This window comes from Sorex araneus, chromosome 6 (assembly GCF_027595985.1).
Source record: "Sorex araneus isolate mSorAra2 chromosome 6, mSorAra2.pri, whole genome shotgun sequence".
In the NCBI taxonomy this organism is placed as follows: domain Eukaryota; kingdom Metazoa; phylum Chordata; class Mammalia; order Eulipotyphla; family Soricidae; genus Sorex; species Sorex araneus.
Window position 1 is genome coordinate 20,083,651 of NC_073307.1, and position 22,799 is coordinate 20,106,449.

A 22,799-nucleotide genomic window follows, 5' to 3' on the forward strand; every position below is an offset into this window, starting at 1 on the left:
GGACTTTGGGAGATGACTGGGTCATAAAGTTAGAGACTTCATGAATGGCTTTCTACCTTTGTAAACAGACTGCAAAGAGCTTCTTAATCCCTCTCGCCATGTGACCTTAGAATAATAACTACCTGGGAGGTAGTACAATAGGTAGAGGACTTGTGTGGAGCCAATCTGGCTTTGATCTCCAGCACACTTTATGGTTCACCAAGCACAGCCAAAAGTGGTCTCTGAGCACAGAACCAGGGGTAAGCTCTGCGAATCACGAGGTATAGACCCCAAACTATCTCTCCACCAGAAAAAAAGACAAACATCTTTACACTGGGACACTTACCCTTACCTGACACCAAATCTGCTGGTACCTAACATTACTTCATCTCAGATTTCTCAGTCCTTACAAGACAGAATGAATTTTTTCTTTTACTTTTATTTGGGGGTGGGGTGGGGGGTACCTTCAGTGGTTTTTAGGACTTGCTCCTGAGAGTATATTAAAGTATAATTCTGGCTTTTTGCTCAGGGATCACTTTTGGAGGTCTCAGGGAACCATATGCAATAGAGGGTAAAACCCAGGTCAGATGCGTGCAAGACAAGTTTTGCCCTACCCACTGTACTATCAGCCCCCAGAACTGAACTTTTGTTGTTGATAATCCACTTGATTTAGTGGCTTAGCAGCCTAAGCACATTGACAATTGCCCATGCCCTTTCCACACGTCTAACACTTTCTTTCAGTGTCCTTTTAGAAATCCTTTCCCCTCTTCTAAAACTTAGTTTAGGTGTCTATTATCTATGTACCTACTGGGAAGCTAAACCTATTCATAGCATAGGGTCTGATAGATCTAAAATAATATTCACAATCTCAACTTATTCCTCTGATCAGAGTTTAGTCAGTTTAGGCAGGAGATGTGGCTTGGCAGGAAAGAACAAGCCTTGCATACATGAGACCTGAGTCCTATCCCTGTCAATGGCGGATATCGAGGAGAGGAACATGGGCTTAAAATAATAATCTTGGGGCAGAGTTTCTTTGGGGAGCGGGGGTGGCACACCTATGTCAGGGGCTGTAACTGTGGCTGCAGCTGCATATGTGACAAGTGTCTTATCTTCTGTACTCTCTCTAGCCCACAGGGCAGTGTTTCTCAACTTGGTACTGTTTAAACCACAACTCTGTTGTGGGAAGTTACTTATTATATCTCAGTTGGCTCTATCCCCTCATCGTGTGTTAAGATCGTTATAGCCATTATCAAATGTCACTGTCACATCATTCAGAAATGACAGACTTAAGCTTTTCCCCTAATATTATTGAGCCAGGGCTTGTTATACCACTTCCCACATTAATTTAATCTGAATGAAAGGCATACTTTGGTTGGTGGGAGACAGACTCTAAACTTACTCTACACATGGAAATAAGTTTCTGATTATTGGTGGAAACAATATACTTTGGAAGCTTACAAGGAGATGAGGAAAAAGCTAAAAGCCTAATAGAAAAAGTATAAATAAATATCTGTTCTTCAAAATTAGAAGGAGAAAACCAATTTATATCAGGCCAATATCTGTCTAGAGGCAGTCATATCTTGAGCACTGGAATGTCCAAAAGAGCAACTACTACCCATATGTGACCACCAAGCATTTGAAATGTGACTGGACAGTTGAAACTCAGGTTTACTGTGTTAAATACAACCCACATTTTAGAGATTAAATGCAAAATAAGAGTATAAAATTTCATTAATAATTTATGTATGATCCTATGTTGAATTATACTTCTATGATAAAACATTAAATTAAATTGATAATTTTTTGCCATCTTAATATGGCTAACATGGGTTTTGTCTATGCTTTTATTAAATTTCTAATGAGAAGAACTGTTATTTATTACCAGGATTTTGAAAAAGTGTTTAAAGCAATGTAAAGTGTCTTACTTGATATAGGAGACATTTTAGTTAACTAAAATTTTTTTTTACTGCTTACATACATAGCACAGTGTACTTCTTGGTGGTATTTGCTATATCTTTTACTAAATAGCACTTCATCTCCAGAATTTAAGTATCAGTCTGATCATGATGTTCTTTTACCATAAGTAGAAAATCTTTGGGGAATTGTTACCATACAGGGGATACCATTCATTGCTTTCCCCAAATCTTTGGTTTACTAATATCACAAGTATTTCATGGAACTAAAACAGGAGTATAAATCTCTCACAATTCAAAGTACTAATGTACATTATGTAGATTTGAATTAACAACCCTGGACAATCAATAGACAATAAAGGCAATGGGACACAGTCAAGCCCTTAGTTTTAGGATCAATGTAATTTCTGTTCAAAACACTTTTAGAAAAGTGCTACACTCAAAAGCAAGATACTGTTTTGTGATGGAAAGATGTAGATACTGTAAGGGAAACTTTTGTTAGTCCTTTTAGTTTTCTCTGATAAAAGAATCTTTCAATTAATGTTTCCTAACTGAAATATATCATAATTTGGCAAATTAGAATTGCATAAAATTGATCACAAGTTACCATGTGAAAAGAGTATTTGCACATTATAAAACTCATAGGCAGGGTTGGGGATGTGACTTAAGTGGAGAACCATGTGCCAAGGCCTAGGATTGATCCCCAGTACTGCATGTTGTCATGAGTACTGTCAGGAGCAACCCTGGCACCCAAGCACCACCAGGTGTGCGCCTTCTAACAACCAACAGCAAGAAAAAACACATAGGCAAGTAAAATGTAATATTTGGATTAATTTCAAGTATAATAATGGCTTCACATTTTATATGGCTAAATAAAAGCATTATGAAGAGGTCATCATGCTAAAATCACATATGTATTACATATGATATAAAAATTAGTTATAATTTAAGAGACAAGCACATTCAAAAACTATCAGAACATCATTCTTGAAATCATAAACCACCCAATATTCTTTAACATAATTTAGATCAAAGAGAACTGATATATAGTTACCTGTAAGAGTTTAATTTCTTCTTCAAACTTAACACAAAAATGAACTGTTGCCAAGCCACTGTAATTCCCTCCCATGATATACAGTATCAAATCAGAGGAAACATTCATGATTATACTCTTTACTCATCTCTTTTTCGACTAGAGTGAAATGTATATGGTTGTAAATGTAAAATGGTTCTAACTCATTTTAAGAAGACATAGGAAGTCTTTTCTCTCAAAAATTATACAAATAAGATATGGAGCAAGAAATAAGAAGTTTGATTACTACAGCACTTCCAAATGGAGTGAGGACATAATAAAGGAGATTTGTAAATTTTAATTACATTTTAGAGGATATGAATTAAATTCTTAATCTCGAACAAGACATTTAAAAATAAAACAAAATGCACAGGAATGGGAAGAAATTGCTACACAGTTAAGCAAAAAGACAAAAGCACCTGTTGATAAATATTTGACTACCCAATATTTGGCAGTAGGAAACAGTTATCAAAATTGTAGATAGAGCATTTAAAAAAATATCAGTTTAAAAGTTACTGGCAAGTAGGTAGCAGGGAGTAATAATTCAATTACATTGAAGTAATACTTCAATTACAAATACTTCAATTACAACCATACCATTTGTCTAACAGGTAAAAGTTTCTAAACAAACTTGTGTCTCCAGAAGAACATTTACTTCTCTGTTTGCATTTACATTTTTGTTAAACATAAAAAAAGAGAAAGACCAAGCCCATAAAAACCAACATCATTGTAAACACAATGCCTTAACTATAAAAAATTAACAGAACAAAAAAGAAACATCAAGAAACCTGGGTCCCCTCCGGCATTTTCATAACCGACAAACCACAGACTGAGAATCATAGTGAGCAGCATGAACTCCACACTCACTGACTGTGATACTTTAACATCCACTTGTGGTTACTTATAAGTTCTTGTATCAACTCCAGGTTGGCTATATCCTGGGAAACGTGCAAGATATTTCCCTTATCTCCGCAATCACCCGGAGGCCTGAGAGCTATTTGGCTCCTCGGCGATCGCCTAAAGGTTTTGTTTAGCTGTGGCCGGTGGGGGAGGAAACTTTTCGCTTTTGTAAAAATCGTTGTCAATATTTTTAAGCCCAGGGCCCTTTAAGAATTCGCGTAAAGCCAGGTTCTCACGAGTCACAAGGAATGCACACTGAGCATGCGCGAGCCGGGAAGCACCGTACTTCCGTCAGAACCAAGCTGTCACTCACAGCCACGTCCCTCCCTCTCAGTGACGTATTGCTTCCTTTTCCGCAAGGTCTGCAGCAGCAGCAGCGCTGCGCTGAGCTGCCGAGAAACCGAGTTTGAGCGCCTAGAGTTGCAGGGTCGGTGTGGTTTCGTGCTGCCAGACCTGAGCCCCTTTACTGGATCGGCTTGAGGATCGCTTGCCTAGACCCGGGAAGAACTGAGGGATCCTGACGGAGCCGCTCGTCCCCCGCGCACACCTTCCCGCAGTTGCTTCCCCTTCGCGCTCGTTCCTGCCAGGACAAAGTGGACTTGTAATCGTCACGGGATTGTAAGTACTCGAGGGAAGAGCACTCACTGCGGCCCACGTTTTTCGGTATCTTTGTTCCGGGAGAGTTTGTGCATTGGGAGTGTCTGCTGGTCCCTATTTTCTGTGCCGAAAATCATTCAGCAGAGCGGCCATTTACGTTCCTGCTTGCTGCGTTGTCCGACAGCGGCACCTAGAGGTTGGAACTTGACATTGCCGCTAATAGATATAAAAAGGACCACACTGATTAAAGCAATGGTATTCAGAAACTACTGAATATTCAGTCTGTAGAAAGGCTTGGGACTGTCTACAAATTAGACACAACAGACGCCTAGCTGCTGTTCTTCTTAGGGCTCTTTGTTATTAAATATTGAAGTTCATAACAACTGGTTTTTCTAACTTGAAACAGCTGGAGCTTTCTAGTGCAACAATAGGTTATTCGGGAAGTGAATCTCAAAGAAACAAAGATGAGTAAAAGCAAAGATGATGCGCCTCACGAACTAGAGAGCCAATTTATCTTACGCCTCCCTTCGGAATATGCCTCAACTGTAAGGCGGGCTGTGCAGTCTGGCCATGTCAACCTGAAGGACAGACTGACAATTGAGTTACACCCTGATGGACGTCATGGAATCGTCAGAGTGGACCGGGTACCATTGGCTTCAAAACTGGTAGATCTTCCCTGTATTATGGAAAGCTTGAAAACCATTGATAAAAAAACGTTTTATAAGACTGCTGATATCTGCCAGATGCTTGTGTGCACAGTTGATGGTGATCTTTATCCTCCTGTGGAGGAACCAGTTGCTACTACAGACCCCAAAGCGAGCAAGAAAAAGGATAAGGACAAAGAGAAAAAGTTCATATGGAACCACGGAATTACTCTGCCTCTAAAAAATGTTAGAAAGAGAAGGTTCCGGAAGACAGCAAAGAAGAAGTATATTGAATCACCAGACGTAGAAAAAGAAGTAAAGAGGTTGCTAAGTACAGATGCTGAAGCTGTCAGTACTCGTTGGGAAATAATTGCTGAAGATGAAACAAAAGAAACAGAAAATCAAGGCCTTGATATCTCTTCTCCAGGAATGTCTGGCCATAGGCAGGGCCATGATTCATTGGAACATGACGAGCTTCGGGAGATTTTCAATGACCTCAGTAGCAGCAGTGAAGATGAGGATGAGACTCAACATCAAGATGAAGAAGATATAAACATTATGGACACTGAGGAAGATTTGGAAAGACAACTCCAGGATAAGCTAAATGAATCAGATGAACAGCACCAGGAAAATGAGGGAACAAATCAGCTGGTTATGGGAATTCAGAAACAGATTGATAATGTGAAAGGCAAACTCCAAGAGACTCAAGACAGAGCAAAGCGACAGGAGGATCTCATCATGAAAGTGGAAAACCTGGCTCTCAAGAACAGATTCCAGGCTGTGCTGGATGAACTCAAACAAAAGGAAGACCGAGAAAAGGAGCAGCTAAGCTCTTTGCAGGAAGAACTTGAGTCACTTCTAGAGAAGTGAGAAGAGCCAGACTGAACATAATTTAAAAAAATAATCATGACTTTATTAGCTGGACTAGTTTTAACTTCTAAGTAATCTCCATTTGCTCCACTGCCCTCTGCTGCATTTGTCTTAAATTTTAAGAAAAGATATGACTATGCATGTACTGATTATAAATTTGTAGTAGTTTTTTTTTCTACTGTCTCATATAGACTTTGTCTTAGAGACCGAACTGTGAATTTGTATCTCATTTGTTTCTCAGAATCATTGTGTGAAATTTTTGTCAAGTAAGAAGGAATTTATAGATGGATAAACAATTATAGGAAAGCTAGATGATTAGGAAAATGAACAGTTAACCTTTATAATTGCAGCTTCAGTGCATAATTAAGCTATTAGTGCTCTGTGGTGCCAAATGATATGAGTCTGATCTGGAGACAATGAAGCTAGTTTACTTATGTATTTCCTTACAGTGAATATTTCTCAGAGATTCAAAGCAATTTTTTTTTCTGTGTAAACTTAATTTATTTCTTAAAGATATTTTTTAAACAATAAAAGCAAAGATACATAAAAGCAATTATATTTTTATTCCATATGTTTTCTTAGGGTTATTGTATATCCAGTACTCATAAGGTGTGTTTTGATGGGGTTTAATGATGAAGTCCTGTTTCACAGGGAAAGGAGCATTTATGTTGGGGATTAAGAAAAGATACACAGTGGGGGAAAAGTCATCTTTGCAGAATGTTAAGCTTCCAATTCACCTCCCTCATTGGCGATCAGGAAACACTAGCTATAGACCATTCCTAAAATGCACCAAGGTTTGTACATAAAGGTTTGTGTTTATCTTTTTCTATTAAAGCCCTGTATAGATCTGTTTAAAATATTAGGAACTTGGGGGCTGGAGCAATAGCACAGCGGGTAGGGTGTTTGCCTTGCACGCGGCCGACCCAGGTTCGATTCCCAGCATCCCATATGGTCCCCTGAGCACCGCCAGGAGTAATTCCTGAGTGTAGAGCCAGGAGTAACCCCTGTGCAGCATTGCCGGGTGTGACCCAAAAAGCAAAAAAAAAAAAAAAAAAAAAATATTAGGAACAGAGCAGAGTCAGATCTATTGAATAATGCTCATTGGTTTGGATTTGGTGTATTTGTAAATATTTTTAACTTAATTCCTGTGATGAATTAATAACTGAGATGAGTTCAGTTAATCAAAGTTGCTCATAAGGAAACTTAATGCTATAGTTTTATATTTCAGAATTTTAAAACATTTTTAGATCCCTAAACTTTCTACACACTAAAAATTCCCTTTTTTTTTTTAAATAATGTAGGAGTACTGCTATTTATTTAGCTGTTATTAAGCTAGTTGAATAGGGCATGAACTCCACATTATTTTTTTTTATTCTATTCTGAATGTTTATTATTTTTTCCCCTTTTTTTTTGATTCATTGTGAGATACAGCTTTCATGTTTGAGCTTCGGTCATATAATCATCAAACACCTATCCCTTCACCAGTGTACACTTTCCACCGCCAAAATCTGCAGTATTACCCCTCCCCCCTTCCAACCCTTCCCCTGCTTGTGTGGCAGACAATTTCTCCCATATTCTCTCTCTACTTTGGTTACATTTGATATTTTGACACCAGACTCATCACAACTCAAATCTGCTGAAAAGGCAATGTTAGATGATTTGTTTTCTATTGCTTGTTATGGATAGAATATTATGTCCAGGAAATTCTGTCATTCTTTTCCAGGAGCTTTAGTTTATAGTCTCTGGGTTTTGGCCATTGATGAGATTACATGGCAACAGGGGCAGTTTGTACACACTAAAAATTCTAATGCCTCACCAGTGATAAAAATTAAAATGGAATTACTCGCAATTAATTTCTGAGATTGGTTTATAATGAGAAATTTTAATCTGAAAATACTAGCCTCATGAGGCATTTAAAGCCCCTTTTAATTTTGTGTTTGGTAGGAAACAGCAGTGATGAAGTACTAAACAAAATCAATTTTCTAGACCTGTCAACTCTGTAATCATGGGGTACTGTCTAGAGCCTCATAAAATGAGCTTCTTTTTCACATTATCTAGTCATTTTTCTTGGTCATTTTTCTAGTCATTTTTCTTCATAATTTTAAGGTTTCAGAACAGATCCTCTAGATTTAATAAAGGTTTTTCCCATTATTCCAAGGTCAACAAATAATGAGAAATTTTCTTGGTTTTGATTGTTTTGGGGTCACTCCATTAGTACTCAGGGCTTAACTCCTGGTTCTATGCTCAGAGATCACCCCTACTGATGCTGGGGGGATTATGGTGGTGATGGGGATAGAACCCAGGTCAACTCCCATGAGACAAATTTTCTTAATACATTAGGGTGGAAGAGAGCATTCTTTTTCAGTCCATTTGGTATTGTGTTTCAATTAAAAGATTTTTGTTTGTTTGTTTGTTTTTGGGTCACACCCGGCGATGCACAGGGGTTACTCCTGGCTCATGCACTCAGGAATTATTCCAGGCGGTGCTCGGGGGACCATATGGGATGCTGGGTATTGAACCCTGGTCGGCCAAGTGCAAGGCACACGTCCTACCCGCTGTGCTATTGCTCCAGCCCATCATTTAAAAGATTTTTTAACACTAGATAGGCTTCTACCATATTTGGCTTTATAGTGGATCTTTTTATCAGAATTTTTATGAAACAACACCTTAGTTTCATTAATAATAGGCAGTGTAACAAATAATAACAGAATAGTGCCTGTTTTTAGCTTTTTTCTGTTTTTAGCTTTATGCTGATTCTCAATTATTTTTCTTCTGAGCTTTAGATTTAGTATACATATATTTTGTTTAGTTTTGCTTTTGGACCAGAGCTGATGCTGCCCACAGCTTACTCCTGGCTCTGTGCTAAGGGATCATTTCTGGCTGGACTTGGGGAGCCAGTTGGGTTGCCAGAGATCAACATTTGGTCTGCCACATGCAAGACAAGTGTCCTACTTGCTGTGCTGTCGCTCCAGATTTGGTATATTTATTTATTTATTTTTGGGTCACACTCGGGAATTCTCAGAGGTTACTCCTGGCTCTGCATTCAGTAATTACTCCAGGCAGTGCTTGGGGGAACATATGGGATACTGGGGTTTGAAACCAGGTAGCTGTGTGCAAGGCAAACACCCTACATGCTGTACTATTGCTCTGACCCCAGATTTAACATATTTAAATTAGTATATTTAACTGTCTTATAAATACTATCAGTAGTGAGCACTGAAGTATGTGCTCTATCTGAGATGCGTGACAAAATGACCTTGAGCTCTAGGAGCACCACCAGACCAGTGCTGGTATCTTGTTTCCAAACTCTGGGGTTCTTTTCCACCCTACCAGGCTGCATTCTAGGTACATGTATTCCCTGTGTCTAGGATGCAGGGATGGGAGAAGACCGTTCCAGAGTAGGGAAGCTACCCTTTCTCGCCTTTGATGTGCAAGGCAGCAGAAAGCTACCCTGTGTTTTAGATCACAGCAGCGCTTAAGCAAGTGATCTAAAGCTGCCCTGCCTGGTCAGGCACAGAGCTGCCTCCCACTCCTGTGCCCGGGAAACCAGACGTCAGCACAGCATCTTTGTTCAGGCTCTGTCTCAAGGGTGAGGAAGCATTTATATCATGGGGCAACATTTAGACCGGGGAGTAGGTAAGACCTTTTTATAGTACAGCTGGTAGGGCATTTGCCTTACACAAGGCCGACCTGAGTTCGATTCCTCCGTCCCTCTCGGAGAGCCTGGCAAACTTCCCGTGGAGTGTTCTATATGCCAAAAACAGTAACGTCTCACAAGGGAGACATTACTGGTGCCCGCTTGAGCAAATCGATGAACAACAGAACGACAGTGCTACAGTGCTATAAATACCCTTGAGACAACCTAATTCTGAATGGAACTTGGCATTTCTTCCTATCCTTGAAAATCTGGTTTTACTCTTGATGTGTGACTCAGTGAAACAAAATGGCTCTTACAATGCATCCTAGTTGAGTTGTAGTTACTTAAAAACTAGTTACTTAACCATAACTATTGCCTACTCCCCTTCACTTTTAATTTGGTTGCTTCTTAAACCATTCACTTCCATATCTATTGCTACTGTTGCAATTCATCCCTCCACCCACCCTTTTAAAAAAATCTCTTGCCTGAATGACTGCAGCTTCCTTGTATATATGAGTGTGTATATACATTTCTTTACCATCCAAAGCAGTTATTGAACTAGCCACCAAAATGACACATTTTTAAGATGATCATTTCACTTCCATGCCTATAACCCACCCTTAAGTGGTGTGTCTTTAATTTCAGGGTTAAAGTTCTGTTGTTTTGTGTGCTGTGTGTTATTTTAAGTGTTGTGGATTGAACCCAGGGTCTTATAATTGCAAGGTAAGCACTCTACTATAGGGCTACTTTCCCAAACACCTATTCCTTAAACTGATACATAGGATTATCTGTCTTATTTGCTTTTACAGTCTTGCCTCAGTACATCCCACTGTTTAATACATATAATATTTATATTACATATTTTTTTGTTTGTTTTTGTTATAGTGTCATACCCAGGGTTTACTTCTGACTTGGACTGTAGAGTCTTTTTAACAAGCTTTTCATTGCACCAGAAAGACTTTTTTAAATCCCATTTTTGCCTTAGTCCTACTTACTCTCGAGTTCTCAACCTAAATAGCACTAACTTCAACAAGGCTTTCTCTTTCTTTCTTTTTTTTTTTTTTGCTTTTTGGGTCACACCCGGCGATGCACAGGGGTTACTCCTGGCTCATGCACTCAGGCACTCCTGGCGGTGCTCAGTGGACCATATGGGATGCTGGGAATTGAACCCGGGTAGGCTGCATGCAAGGCAAACGCTCTACCCGCTGTGCTATCACTCCAGCCCCTCTTTCTTTCTGTCTCTTTGTCTCCCTCTTTTTCTTTCTACCTAGGTGCTCAGTATTTACCTTTTAAAATGGACATTATCCTTCAAGAATGATTCTTCTGTCTTTTTCTGGTGTGTGTGTGTGTGTGTGTGTGTGTGTGTGTGTGTGTGTGTGTGTGTGTGTGTGTGTATGGAGTGTGGGTACAGTTTGCGATGCTCAGGGGTTACTTTTGGGTCTACATTGAGGAATTACTCCTGATGGGGTTTGGGGGACTATATGGGATACCTGGAATCAAACCCAGGTCACCTATATGCAAGGCAAGTGTCCTAACCACTGTACTATCTCTTCGTCCTGAAGGTATGGGTGTTTTAATCAGCACACATATTTATTGGGTTTTTGTGATGTTTTTTCATAATTTTATTCTTTTCCCTATTGCGGGTCACTTAGATAGTTCCATTTTCAATTCACTGTTACACAGAATGCTCTGATAAACATGTTTTCTTGGCCTCCCTTTTGCATGCTATCCATGGAGAAGGTAAGTAGGATCTTAGTTTTGGGGGGTTGGGGGACTACACCTGGCATTGCTGAGGGCTTACTCATAGCTCTGTACTTGGGTCACTTCTGGTAATGCTTGGAGGACCCTATACAGTGAAGTCTTATAACCAGGATGGAGTGTATCCAAGGGAAGCATTGTAACCCCTATGTTCTTTCTCCAGCCCCTAAGTAAGATTTGTTATTCTACTAAGTATCAAATGTTATTGAGGTGGGATATATGAACAAATTGTGGGAATTCATGTCTTAAGGAGCTAAGTCTCAGAACTTTTTTTTTTTTTTGCTTTTTGGGTCACACCCAGCAATGCACAGGGGTCACTCCTGGCTCATGCACTCAGGAATCACCCCTGGCGGTGCTCAGGGGACCATATGGGATGCTGGGATTTGAACCTGGGTCGGCCGCGTGCAAGGCAAACAAAGGCTCTACCCACTGTGCTATCACTCCAGCCCCAGAACTTTTAATCTTTTATTTTCCAGTAAGAATTCTGTATGGATATACAGACTCAGAAGACTGCTTACCACATAGCAACCATACTAGACTTCTTATTTTTGCAGTGCTGGAGATCAAACCTAGGACCTGACACATACAAGGCAAGTGCTCTACCACTGAGTTATATCCCTGGCCCTGGACGTCTGTCTACCTTGACTTCTTTTTTTCATTCCTGAACCTCAGACATGGAAGTACATACTATCTCACTTAACTGTGGCATAGCATGGGATACTATCCCTCTACCCTACAGAGGCATTTTTGTATTAATTTGTATTTGTATTAATTTATTCATTAATTGCAGTTTTGAGGCCATATTCAGGCCAAGCTCAGGGCTTACTTCTGGCTCTGTGCTTGGGGGTTACTCCTGGCAGACTTGGGCAACTATGTGGGGTGCTGGGGATTGAACCTGGGTCAGCCATGTGCATGGCAAGTGCCTTACCTATTGTACTATCTCTCCATCCCCAACAGATGTTTTCAAACACCTGTAGTTCCCTTTTCCCTCAGTCAGATATTTTTATGGCTGGATTGTTTGTCATTCTGGCCTCAGCTCAAACTTGTTTTCTTTTTTTGCTTTTTGGGTCACACCAGCAATGCTCAGGGGTTACTCCTGGCTTTGCATTCAGGAATTGCTCCTGGAAGTGCTTGGGGAACCATATAGGATGCCGGGGATCGAACCTGGGTCGGCTGCATGCAAGGCAAACACCCTACCCGCTGTGCTATCGCTCTGGCCCCTTTTTCATCAATTTTTTTTTCAAACTTGTTTTTCTAGTAACCTTTTGTGGGCTCTGAATCCAATTTCATGGACACTGGTCTCTATCTCTACCGTGAGTACCAAGTATGAAAGTTCAGTGGAAGTCTAGACCATTATCTCTATTTGTGCTCTTATGATCACTGGTTTGGTATTAAGGTGAGTGATATTCTGTGGAATATTTTCCTTCAACAAAGCTTTACCTGAGGGCAGGGATGGACTCAATGGTGGAGCACTTATTCTTCATGTGGGAGACCATCAGTTCAGTTTCTGGTACTGCCAAAAAATAAACAAGCTATACTTAATAGAACTGCACATTTATATTTATCTTACAGTTAAAGATACATGCAGGTTTCTCCAGATCTACAAGTTATAGTTTTATATCTCATGTCAGAATGACAGGAAAGAAATTTTGTTCTTTAAAATTATTCAGTAAGGTCAGCTGAAGTAGCTCTCTTTTTGTTCTAATTTTGTAAAAATAAACATTGCTCTCTAGTTACTGTTTTCAGAGAATATAGCTGCATACTAGATTCCAAGTATTCCTGAATTATACTGATTCTGAAAGATGTCTGTTTTTATAAGATATCTTGGGTCTAGAGCAATAATACAGTGGGTAGGGCCCTTGTAAGTGGCTGACCTGGATTTGATCCCTGGCATCCCATAGGTCTGCCAGGAATGATCCCTGAGGGCAGAGCTATGAGTTAACCCTGAGCACCATTGGGGGTACCTCCCCTCACCCCTCCAACCAAACAGATGAAAAAAAAAACTTAGTAAATTGCCACTGTTTCACTGGATTTTGAATAGATTAATCAAAGTTTAAAAGACCTTGACTTTTCTCACCATACAATCTCACAATTTATGATGTTTCTGAAGTTTAGATAACTGATGACCTTGTTATCTAACCTCATAAAGTGCATTCTGCATTCAGAGGCATTATTGGGAGTCTGTCCTGAGATACATCTACTCTGAGAATACTTGGTTATTAATTATGAGAAATGTTTGTCACATTTCAGATAATAAAGCTGACCAGAACAAGTTCAGGGGAGGGGGAATATCACAGCTCAAGCATTTCAATTTTTAAGCTTCCTCAAATTCCTCTATTATCTTGAATTCAGGTTTTTTTTTTTTTTTTGGGTGTGTGTGGGGTGGCTAAACCCAGTGGTAATCAGGGTACTCCAGGTTAACTTCTGGCTCTGTATTCAGGTATCACTCCTGGAAGTGCTCTCGGGACTATATGGAGTATCAGGGATTGAACTCTATCAGCTGCATGCAGGAAAGCATCCTGCCTGCTGTACTATTGCTCTACTCTCCCACGCCCCCCCTTTTTTTGTGGATTCAACTTCTTTCCCACTAATCTCCTGTATCTTGACTTTTATTATTAGCAGATACATGAATAAGGTAGCGTATTTGTTTATAAATTTTTTTTCTTTCCCAAGATGTTAACAATTCCTACAGTATCTGTATTTATTTTCCCTTGTGAAACAAGCACTGGGGAATGGTTAGATGTCTCTTGCTTCTTGATGGAATGGTTAGATGTCTCTTGCTTCTGATTTCATAACAATCAGCTAAGTTTGAATACAGAGTAACTTATGGCACTAAATATAAAATGGAAAGACAATACAGTTCAATATTGAAAGATGTGTATAACTATAATACCTATAACGTTCTTTTGCTTCCTGTTCTCTGTTCTCACAGAGTTGAACTTTAAAGAATAAAAGTGAATTAATTTCTGTGATTTTTTTCATCCATTAAAGGAAACTCTCATGTTCCCCTCCTTTGGTTTTGTTTTATTTTGTTTTTGTGTTTTGGGCCATACCCAGTGACGCTCAGGGGTTACTCCTGGCTCTACACCCAGGAATCATTCCTTGCGGTTCTCAGGGGACCATATAGGATGCTGGGGACAGAACCTGGATTGGTCATGTGCAAGGCAACTCCTTCCTTGAAGTACTATCTCTCCAGCCCCACCCTTCCTGTTTTTATAATATTTTATACTATTATACTATTTATTTTCTTATACCTAAGAAGACAGATTACTAATAGAAAAAGTAACTTTTCATAGGTCCTTACAACTAGGTTACCTTTAAAAAGATTGTTGAATTTTTTGAATTTATTTTTCTACACGTCCTCAGTAATCTTTCTTCATATTTACCTGAATTCTGGTAATGATCATCCGATGAAAATTCTCTTCCACATTCTGCACACAATGCCCCTTAGATCTTTTCCCCACTTTAATTATCTTAAGCACTGTAGTACCTAGCTTCCAAGATGGCTCCCACTGAGTCTTGCCTCCTGGTAATGGTGTTTCTAGGTAGTCTGAGTAAGAAGATCATGAGTATCCAATAAGATTTTGCAGTAACAATGGTATGTGACATCAGCGGCTAGGTCATAAATGACTAGTGACTTTTGCCTTGTCTCTCTGGATCACTCTGGAAGAAATCAGTCACAATGGGGACATGCCAACAATCTGATGAAGAGGGCCAAGTGATGACAAACTGATTTCTGCCAGCAAAATTCCCAGTCCTGTGAGCCACCTTGGAATTATTCTCCAGCTTTAGTCAATCCCAAGTGACTGCAATGCCATAAGCAATCCCTAAGGCAGAAATATCCAGTTAAATCAATCCTGAATTCCTCATCCATAGAAGCTGAGATGCAAATAGCTGTTACTACTTTGCATTACTTCATTTTGGGTGATTTTTAAAAATGTAGCAGTAAATAGCCAATGCAAATTTTTAATACCTAAAAGTGAGGTGTTACTATTAACACCTAAAATGTGGTATTGAAATTAGCACTTCAGATTGACAAAAACTGCCCTACAGTTTCAGACCCACAGAAACTATGACACAATAGATGTTTATTATTTATACAACTAATTTTTGTTGTTGTTGTTTTGGGGCCACATCCAACATATTTGGGGACTACTCCTATTTTTTGCCAGATGGGGTCACTGATAAGGGGGAAGGTCACTTCTGGAAGTGCTCAGGGGATCATGTAGTGTTAGGAATCAGACCAGGCCTCTAGCATGCTATGCATGTGCTCAGTCCATTGAGCTGTCTCTCAATTAGTGTATGTAAAAAGATAGAATTAACATTTAAAGATAAGTACATATATATCAATTTTTCAACATAATTTCAAATATTAGCAGAGTTGATAGGCAAGAGCTTTCAGCTTTTTAATTTTAGAGGTGATATTTGATATTAGTGTCAGCTTAAAGGATCTTTGTGTTCTTGATCAGGAAAACTATGAAGAAAACAGATAAAGTTGCATAGTAAATGTCTACATGGGAGAATTTCAAAGAAAGCCCATTTGATACAGAACCTTTGAAAGGCTTAATTTTTGCAGTTTTCTGAGAAGGGGGAAGGTGTGGTGTTAGAAATATAGGACTCATTAGACTTTATTTAAAAAAATTGTTTTTTGTTTTGTTATTTGGGGCCACACCCAATGGTGCTAAGGCTTATTCCTGGATCTTCCAGGGATCACGTCTAGCTGGGCTTTGGAGACCATATGGGGGCAAGGCTATTGCCCTGCCCACTGTCCTCTCTACCTAGTCCCTCCAGCTCCTTAAGAACTGCTGGACCAAAATTGGGGAGATTGTTTACCATAGGGGCAGGGTGAGGACTGGGATGTGTGTATGGGGGGGGTGGATATTGGGGACATCGGTGGTGGATAGTGTGCACTGGTGGAGGGATGTGTGTCCATCATTATGCGACTGAATCTCAAACATGAAAGCTTTGTAACTCTATCTCATGGTGATACAATAAAATAAAAAAGTGATGAGTTCATGCTCAATTCAATCTGCTTAATCAATGGCTGAACAAGTAGCAGTACTCCTACATTATTTAAAGAAAAAAAGAACTGCTGCATGTTAAGGATCTCTGTTCTACTCTGGGAAATCTGAGGACTTGACACTCCCCATCCCAAACATGGAAAGTTTATTTTCTGGGTAAAGTGATCCAAAAATGGCTTAAAATCAAAGGTAGTGGACACAGAAGAAGGTTGACATATATACCACCAAACAAGGGAATTAGATGGAAATCTATCCTTCATCAATATCTACCTTCCCCACCTCCCTTTCCGGGTTTCATAAAATCAGTGCCCAGTGCAAGAATACACACAATCAATATTGGAACCCAAATCATGACATCTGGGCATTCTCCAAACAAAATTCCAGGTCACTGTTTACTATAAAAGTATCTACCTGCTCATAAACTCTTATCTTTGCACAATCTGCTTTTCAGCAACTTGCTTTTAAATACTAGTCAGTAACTAAAGAAAATCAGACAGGAAAAGCTTTCTGAAGGAAAGAATGACTTCAGCACACTTTCTGTCCCCCTCTGCCATTTTGCATTTACTGTCAGTAAAATAATGTCTAGGCCTTTAGAATGTAAACCTTTGGTGAGGTTGATAGTACAGTAGTGGGTAAGGCACTTGCCTTGCACAAGGTTGACCCAAGTTGGGGCTGGAGTGATAGTACAGTGGGTAGGGCATTTGCCTTGCATGCAGCTGACTTGGGTTCGATCCCCAGCATTCTATATGGTTCCCCGAGCACTGCCAGGGGCAATTCCTGAGTGCAGAGCCATGAGTACTTCCTGTGCATTGCTGGTTGTGACCCAAAAAGCAAAAGCAAAAAAAAAAATTGACCCAGATTGATCCCTAGCATCCCATGTGATCCCTCATGTACTGCCAGGAGTAATTTCTGAGTGCAGAGCCAGGAGTAACTCCTGAGCATTGCTGGGTGTGGCCCCAAAACAAAACAAAAATGATGTAAATCTTTGGGGGAATTGTTTCAACATAGTAATGAGCATCTTAGTGGGAAAAGTGTTCTCCAAAAACCAAACCTCATCCCAGCTGCATCTTACCATGAAAACTGTTGTCACAGAGCCTCAGAAGTGCTGCTAGCTGTGCAGGGCTCTAGGGTTCCTGCAGACAAGAGCCTGGAAACATATTGAGCCTGGAGTGCTGGAGCCACAGGGCTCTTTTCTACCATGTTTCTTAGCAGTATATAAATAGCAACTTACCAGCTTGATAGCAAAGTGCCATGTTCTGGCTCTTCAAACAATGTTTGTGTCCTGCAGACTCCCCAAGCTCCTGCCCATATCCTTGGTGTCACAAAATAACCTTTCCCCGGTTCTGTCAGATTTGAGGCATTCCCCCGAGGCCCCAGGAGAGTGAAGAACTGGACCAGATCAGGACTTTAGGGTGGCATCTCTGCAGAACTACACTCTTGACCTAATGACAAAGAAGTGTTTTCTGATTAAACGAAGCCATCAATAATGTAGGACCCTCCCCACCTCCTCCCTTGAATAGTTTGTCTTCCCTTTTCCAAACCTGTCCCTCTTTGACTCTGAGATCGACCTCCTGGGAGCATCTTCGAGTCTTGCTAGTAAGAAATGGGGTGAACATCAGTATTTTTCCTCACTGGTGGCATAATAGTGCCTAGAGATTTTGGCCATAAGTGCACAGTTTAGCTTTCAATAGATATATTTCAGTCCACGAAAAACTGTAGTCCATAAGTATAATCTGTGAAAGTTTAAGACTGGGAATATGACTCAGAGGTAGAGCACACACCTTGTATATGTGACAAACCCAGGTTTGCTCTCTGTGCACACACAAAAAGATAAAAATGTGTATAAAAGACAAATATATTAAAAACTAAATATATAATATATAGCTAAAAGAGAAAATATGTCTAAATATAAATATAATAAAATATGCATATGGACCAAAGTGATAGTACAGCGTATTGGGTACTTACCTTGCACACAGCAGCCCACCTCCCCATCACGAGCCCCACCCCCATCAATCCCGGCACCTCATATGGTTCCCTGAGTCCTCCAGGAGTGATCCCTGAGTGTGTGCATACCGCGTGTGCCCTCATCCCACTGCTGGGTGAGCCCCCACCCCTAAAATATATACTTAGTCTGCCTTTAGCACTCCGTTGGCAGTGGAGCAGGCGCACAGCGGCTTCTGCTGGCGGTTTTAACACGTGACCCAGGCGCTCTGGAGAGCCACGTGCGTGCCAGGCCACTTGGGGGGTGGGGTGTGTGTTTGTTATTTTAGTGGACTGGAGGGCTGCTGGTAAACTGACTTCTGTTGGAGGTAATTGAGAGCCGAGAGTAGACTGGGTTTGAAGCTTCAGTCCTCAAATCCAGAAAGTTACCACCGCCCACCCCCGCAGACGAGGCGGTGAACATGAAGTCCAATCCGGTGATTCAAGCCACCATAGACTTCACAGCAGGGGCCATCGGGGGGACAGCTTGTGTCCTGACCGGACAACCCTTCGACACCATAAAAGTGAAGATGCAGACGTTCCCCAACCTGTATAAGGGCTTTTTCGACTGCTGCCTGAAGACGTACTCTCAAGTGGGCTTTAGGGGCTTCTACCGGGGGACCAGCCCGGCACTGATGGCCTATGTTGCCGAGAACGCAGCCCTCTTTATGACCTATGGCTTCTGCCAGCAGTTTGTGAGGAATGTGGTTGGACTGGACAGGCATGCAAAGCTGAGTGATTTGCAGTCTGCAACTGCTGGTTCCCTTGCCTCTACCTTTGCTGCGCTGGTGCTGTGTCCCACGGAGCTTGTTAAGTGCCGGCTGCAGGCCATGTATGAAATGGAGTTGTCAGGGAAGATAGCGAAAAGCCACAGCACCGTTTGGACCATGGTGAAGACTATCTTTAGAAAGGAGGGCCTCATGGGCTTCTACCATGGATTCTCTAGTACTTTACTTCAAGAAGTACCGGGATATTTCTTTTTCTTTGGGGGCTATGAGCTCAGCCGATCGTTTTTTGCCTCAGGGACACCAAAAGACGAACTCAGCCCTGTCTATTTGGTGATAAGTGGTGGGTTTGGTGGAGTTTGTCTTTGGATTGCTGTATATCCAGTGGATTGTATTAAGTCTAGAATTCAGGTTCTTTCCATGTCTGGGAAACAGGCAGGACTTATCAGTACTTTCTTAAGTATTGTGAGAAATGAAGGAGCAGCAACCCTATATTCTGGAATGAAATCTACTATGATTCGTGCAGTTCCTGCCAATGGGATGCTAATCTTGGCCTATGAGTATAGCCGGAAGATGATGATGAGCCAGTTTGAAGCAGAATAAAGTGTCTTTGTAAACTGTTTCCAAGTACACACCGTTTAGGACTCTAGTTTATCTTATTATTTCTTGGAATATTGGACCAGTAAGGAATGCCTCTTCCTCTGTTTTGGGTAGAGGGGCATACTAGGTGGTCCTCAGGATTTACTCCTGCTGCTGTGCTCAGATATTAGTCCTGGGAGTAATATGGGGACCTTATGTAGTGCCAGGAATACAATTGGAGTGGGTTGCATGCAAGAAAAACATCTTAAACCCTGTATTAGCTGTATTATAATACTTATGTCCTCTGGAATTATTTTTTAGAGTTTTGTTCTTTGTCTTTTAGCCTAAGGCTTTTTGGGGGGCACACTGAAATTCTCAGGAGCTACTCTGAGCTCTCTTTGGGAGGTCCCTCCTAGGGGTACTTGGGGGCCATATGGTGCCAGGATTAAACCTGAGACTTCTGCTTGGAAAACATTGTGATATAGCCTATTGAATCATCTTTCCAGTCTTAGTCTTAAGCTATGAAGAAATATTTATTTTATTAGATATAATTTCTGCCCATGTTGTATTGGCACGAAAAAGTTGCTGATCTTTTTTCCATTGTGGGCTGTAAAGAGTGACTGCATGGACGTACATATCTAATCTAAAAGGTTAATTATAATTGTGTCAGGATTTTTGAATAAATCTGGACATGTATGTGCAATTTGATAGTGTTAAAAGAGGAAGTTTGATTCCACATTTCTTCCACTAGAACTTAGTGGAAGATACTTATGATTGCTTAACCCATTCCAGAAGTGAGGTCTCTTTAAAACCAGTTAGTATGCACACTCTATAGGGCAATACTGGTGCAGAGATTTGGGGTGGTGGGATTATTGGGGCCACATCTGGCAGTGCATCTGTGCTCAGGAGTGACCCGTGGTGGTGCTTGGGAACCATATGTGGTGTTGAGGATCAAACCGCATACAAATCAAGTAGAATACTTCCTGTATGGATTCTCTGACCTCTTCTGCCAGGCAATTTAAAGATTGGTGCTGGAAAATAAAAATACTGATTTAGATTTTTAAGATGACAATATTCCTGCATAATAGTGTGGCTTCAATATTCTTGAGTTAAAGTCTCAGAGTATGCATGTTGTATTTTATCAAGATATTCTATTCTTGGGTCACAAAGATAGCACAGAAGGTAAAGCAATTGTCTTGCATGTTGTTGCATCAGCCATGACTCTGGTTTGAATCCCTCTGGTTCAAATCCCTGGCATTACATATGGTCCTTTGAGCACCACTATGAATGGCACCTGAGCACTGCTGGGTATGTTTAAAAACCCTCCACCCCCCCAAAAGATTCTCTACTCTTTAGTGTCTTCCATTTTCATGGGAGTTAATATTTCACACTCTTAGGTTTTGGTCTAGAGCGGTTGTTTCTCAACTCTCTTCCTTGGTTTCTTCTATGGCCCCTTGTCCTACTAGTTGGCTCCCTAGTCTCAAGCGATGGCCCCCTGTTTAATGTGATTTTCATCTGTGGTCCCTTGGAATATCCTGGGGGGCACAAAGGGGGCCATAAGGCCCTGGTTGATAAATACTAAACTATGATTTCCCCCTTTTGTATCTTGAACACATATTTCTCTCTTTTCCCTCATATTTATCTAAGTTTCAGTAAAAACTATTTTGCTGAGAGAAAGACAAAGACAGACAGACAGACAGACAGACAGACAGACGCGTGCACGCGCGCACACACACACACACACACACACACACAGATGCTGGTCTATACCAACTTCCCTTCTCTCTCAAGAGATCTGCTGAGCTGTAGTTTAAAAAAAGGGTCAAGGTATTAGGGCTTTGCTTCTGTAGTTTTATGAAGACCTTAATGTAGTTGACAACACTTTTTAGTTTCCATTCTTTGGGTTCTTCCCTCCACATCCAGTGATACTGGACCACCCCTCAAAACAATTCTCTACTCTTAGTGTCTTCCATTTTCACATGGAGTTAATATTCCACACTCCTAGTTTTGGTCTAGAGCTGTTGTTTCTCAACTTTCTTGTTTTCTTCCTGTGGCCCCTTGTCCTACTCGTTGGCTCCCTAGTTTCAAGCTATATGAGACCAGGGCCATTATCAGGCAGAACTCCAGGTCTGTAACTCCAGAGAGAACCTGACTCTCTGTTCTGTAGCAGAGAGGTTTATTTTGCCCAGCAACAGCTCCACCTGAGACTCTCACAGATCAGCCAATAAGAAACTTTTGCCACCATGAATTCTTACTCTTCACCAATGAACTCTCTCAGCACAGTATAGCCCCGCCCCGCCCCGCCCCAGCCCCGCCCCGACTTCCACTCTATAAATATAAACTCTCCATTTTTTTTTTCTGTCCTTGCAGTGTGGCTCGCTGTGGGATAACCACTCAGGTGCTGTGTTGTACTTGATTAACCTCCTTTTGCTGCTAAAATAACCAGCCGTTATTTTTATCATCTATCAACAGTAGTTTTCTCTTAAGCAGTTTCCAGGACGTTTGGTGTTACTGGATATAGACTACATCTTGAGAAGAAAAATGTCGCTGGTGGGTAAGTAGTTTCGTAAAACATTAAAGTCGTAGAAAAACTGAACCTTCCTCGTCCTGTGACTGGGTAATAATGACCACAGAGAGGGAATAATTTTTCCCACAAGGAAGCCAGCTTAAGAGTCTGTGTAGTGTATTTCTACTTCAGCCTAAAGAGTGTTTGTGGGGCCCTCACAGCCAGAATAGACTTGGCCTTTGATGTTCAAATCATCTTTTTGGGGACTTTCTTTGGAGAAGCGACAGATTCTTCTTGGCTAGCTAGATTCTTGTGATGTGGCCTCAGAAAAGCCTTTGGTGTCCTCTGCACCCCACCTGGAATCTCCTCAGCCCGGGCGCTCAGGCGGTGGGTTCCGACACCTGAGGCGCAGGGCGTGGGCCGCGGTCACGCACGGGACGGGGCAGCGCATGCGCTTTACTTTGCTCTCCTCTGCTTCTGCCCTTCTGTTCGCCGCCCCTCTTGGGGTCCGGAGTCAAAACTGATGTGTGCGGTGAGACTCCGGCAGAGCGTTTGGCTTCTCCAGGGGTCAGTTCTGGGACTGACGCTAACTAGGCTAAACGGCACCTTGATTTC

The 22,799-nt window shown here is 41.0% G+C and overlaps 2 protein-coding genes across 2 annotated transcripts; both read left to right on the top strand.

Moving 5' to 3' along the window:
• The first annotated feature begins 4,197 nt into the window (after positions 1-4,197).
• On the top strand, positions 4,198-6,755 carry TAF7 (TATA-box binding protein associated factor 7). The gene is made up of 2 exons (XM_004611107.2): positions 4,198-4,482; positions 4,868-6,755. The coding sequence occupies exon 2, from the start codon at positions 4,926-4,928 to the stop codon at positions 5,973-5,975; it is 1,050 nt and encodes a 349-aa protein (XP_004611164.1). The 5' UTR covers positions 4,198-4,482; positions 4,868-4,925; the 3' UTR covers positions 5,976-6,755.
• Positions 6,756-18,796: 12,041 nt separating this feature from the next.
• LOC101551128 (mitochondrial ornithine transporter 1-like) lies at positions 18,797-19,702 on the top strand. The gene has a single exon (XM_012933331.2). The coding sequence runs from the start codon at positions 18,797-18,799 to the stop codon at positions 19,700-19,702; it is 906 nt and encodes a 301-aa protein (XP_012788785.2).
• The last annotated feature ends 3,097 nt before the right edge of the window (positions 19,703-22,799 follow it).

Excerpts from the sequence above, each read along its gene's own strand:
- TAF7 (XM_004611107.2), top strand. The coding sequence starts at position 4,926 with ATGAGTAAAAGCAAAGATGATGCGCCTCACGAACTAGAGAGCCAATTT.
- LOC101551128 (XM_012933331.2), top strand. The coding sequence starts at position 18,797 with ATGAAGTCCAATCCGGTGATTCAAGCCACCATAGACTTCACAGCAGGG.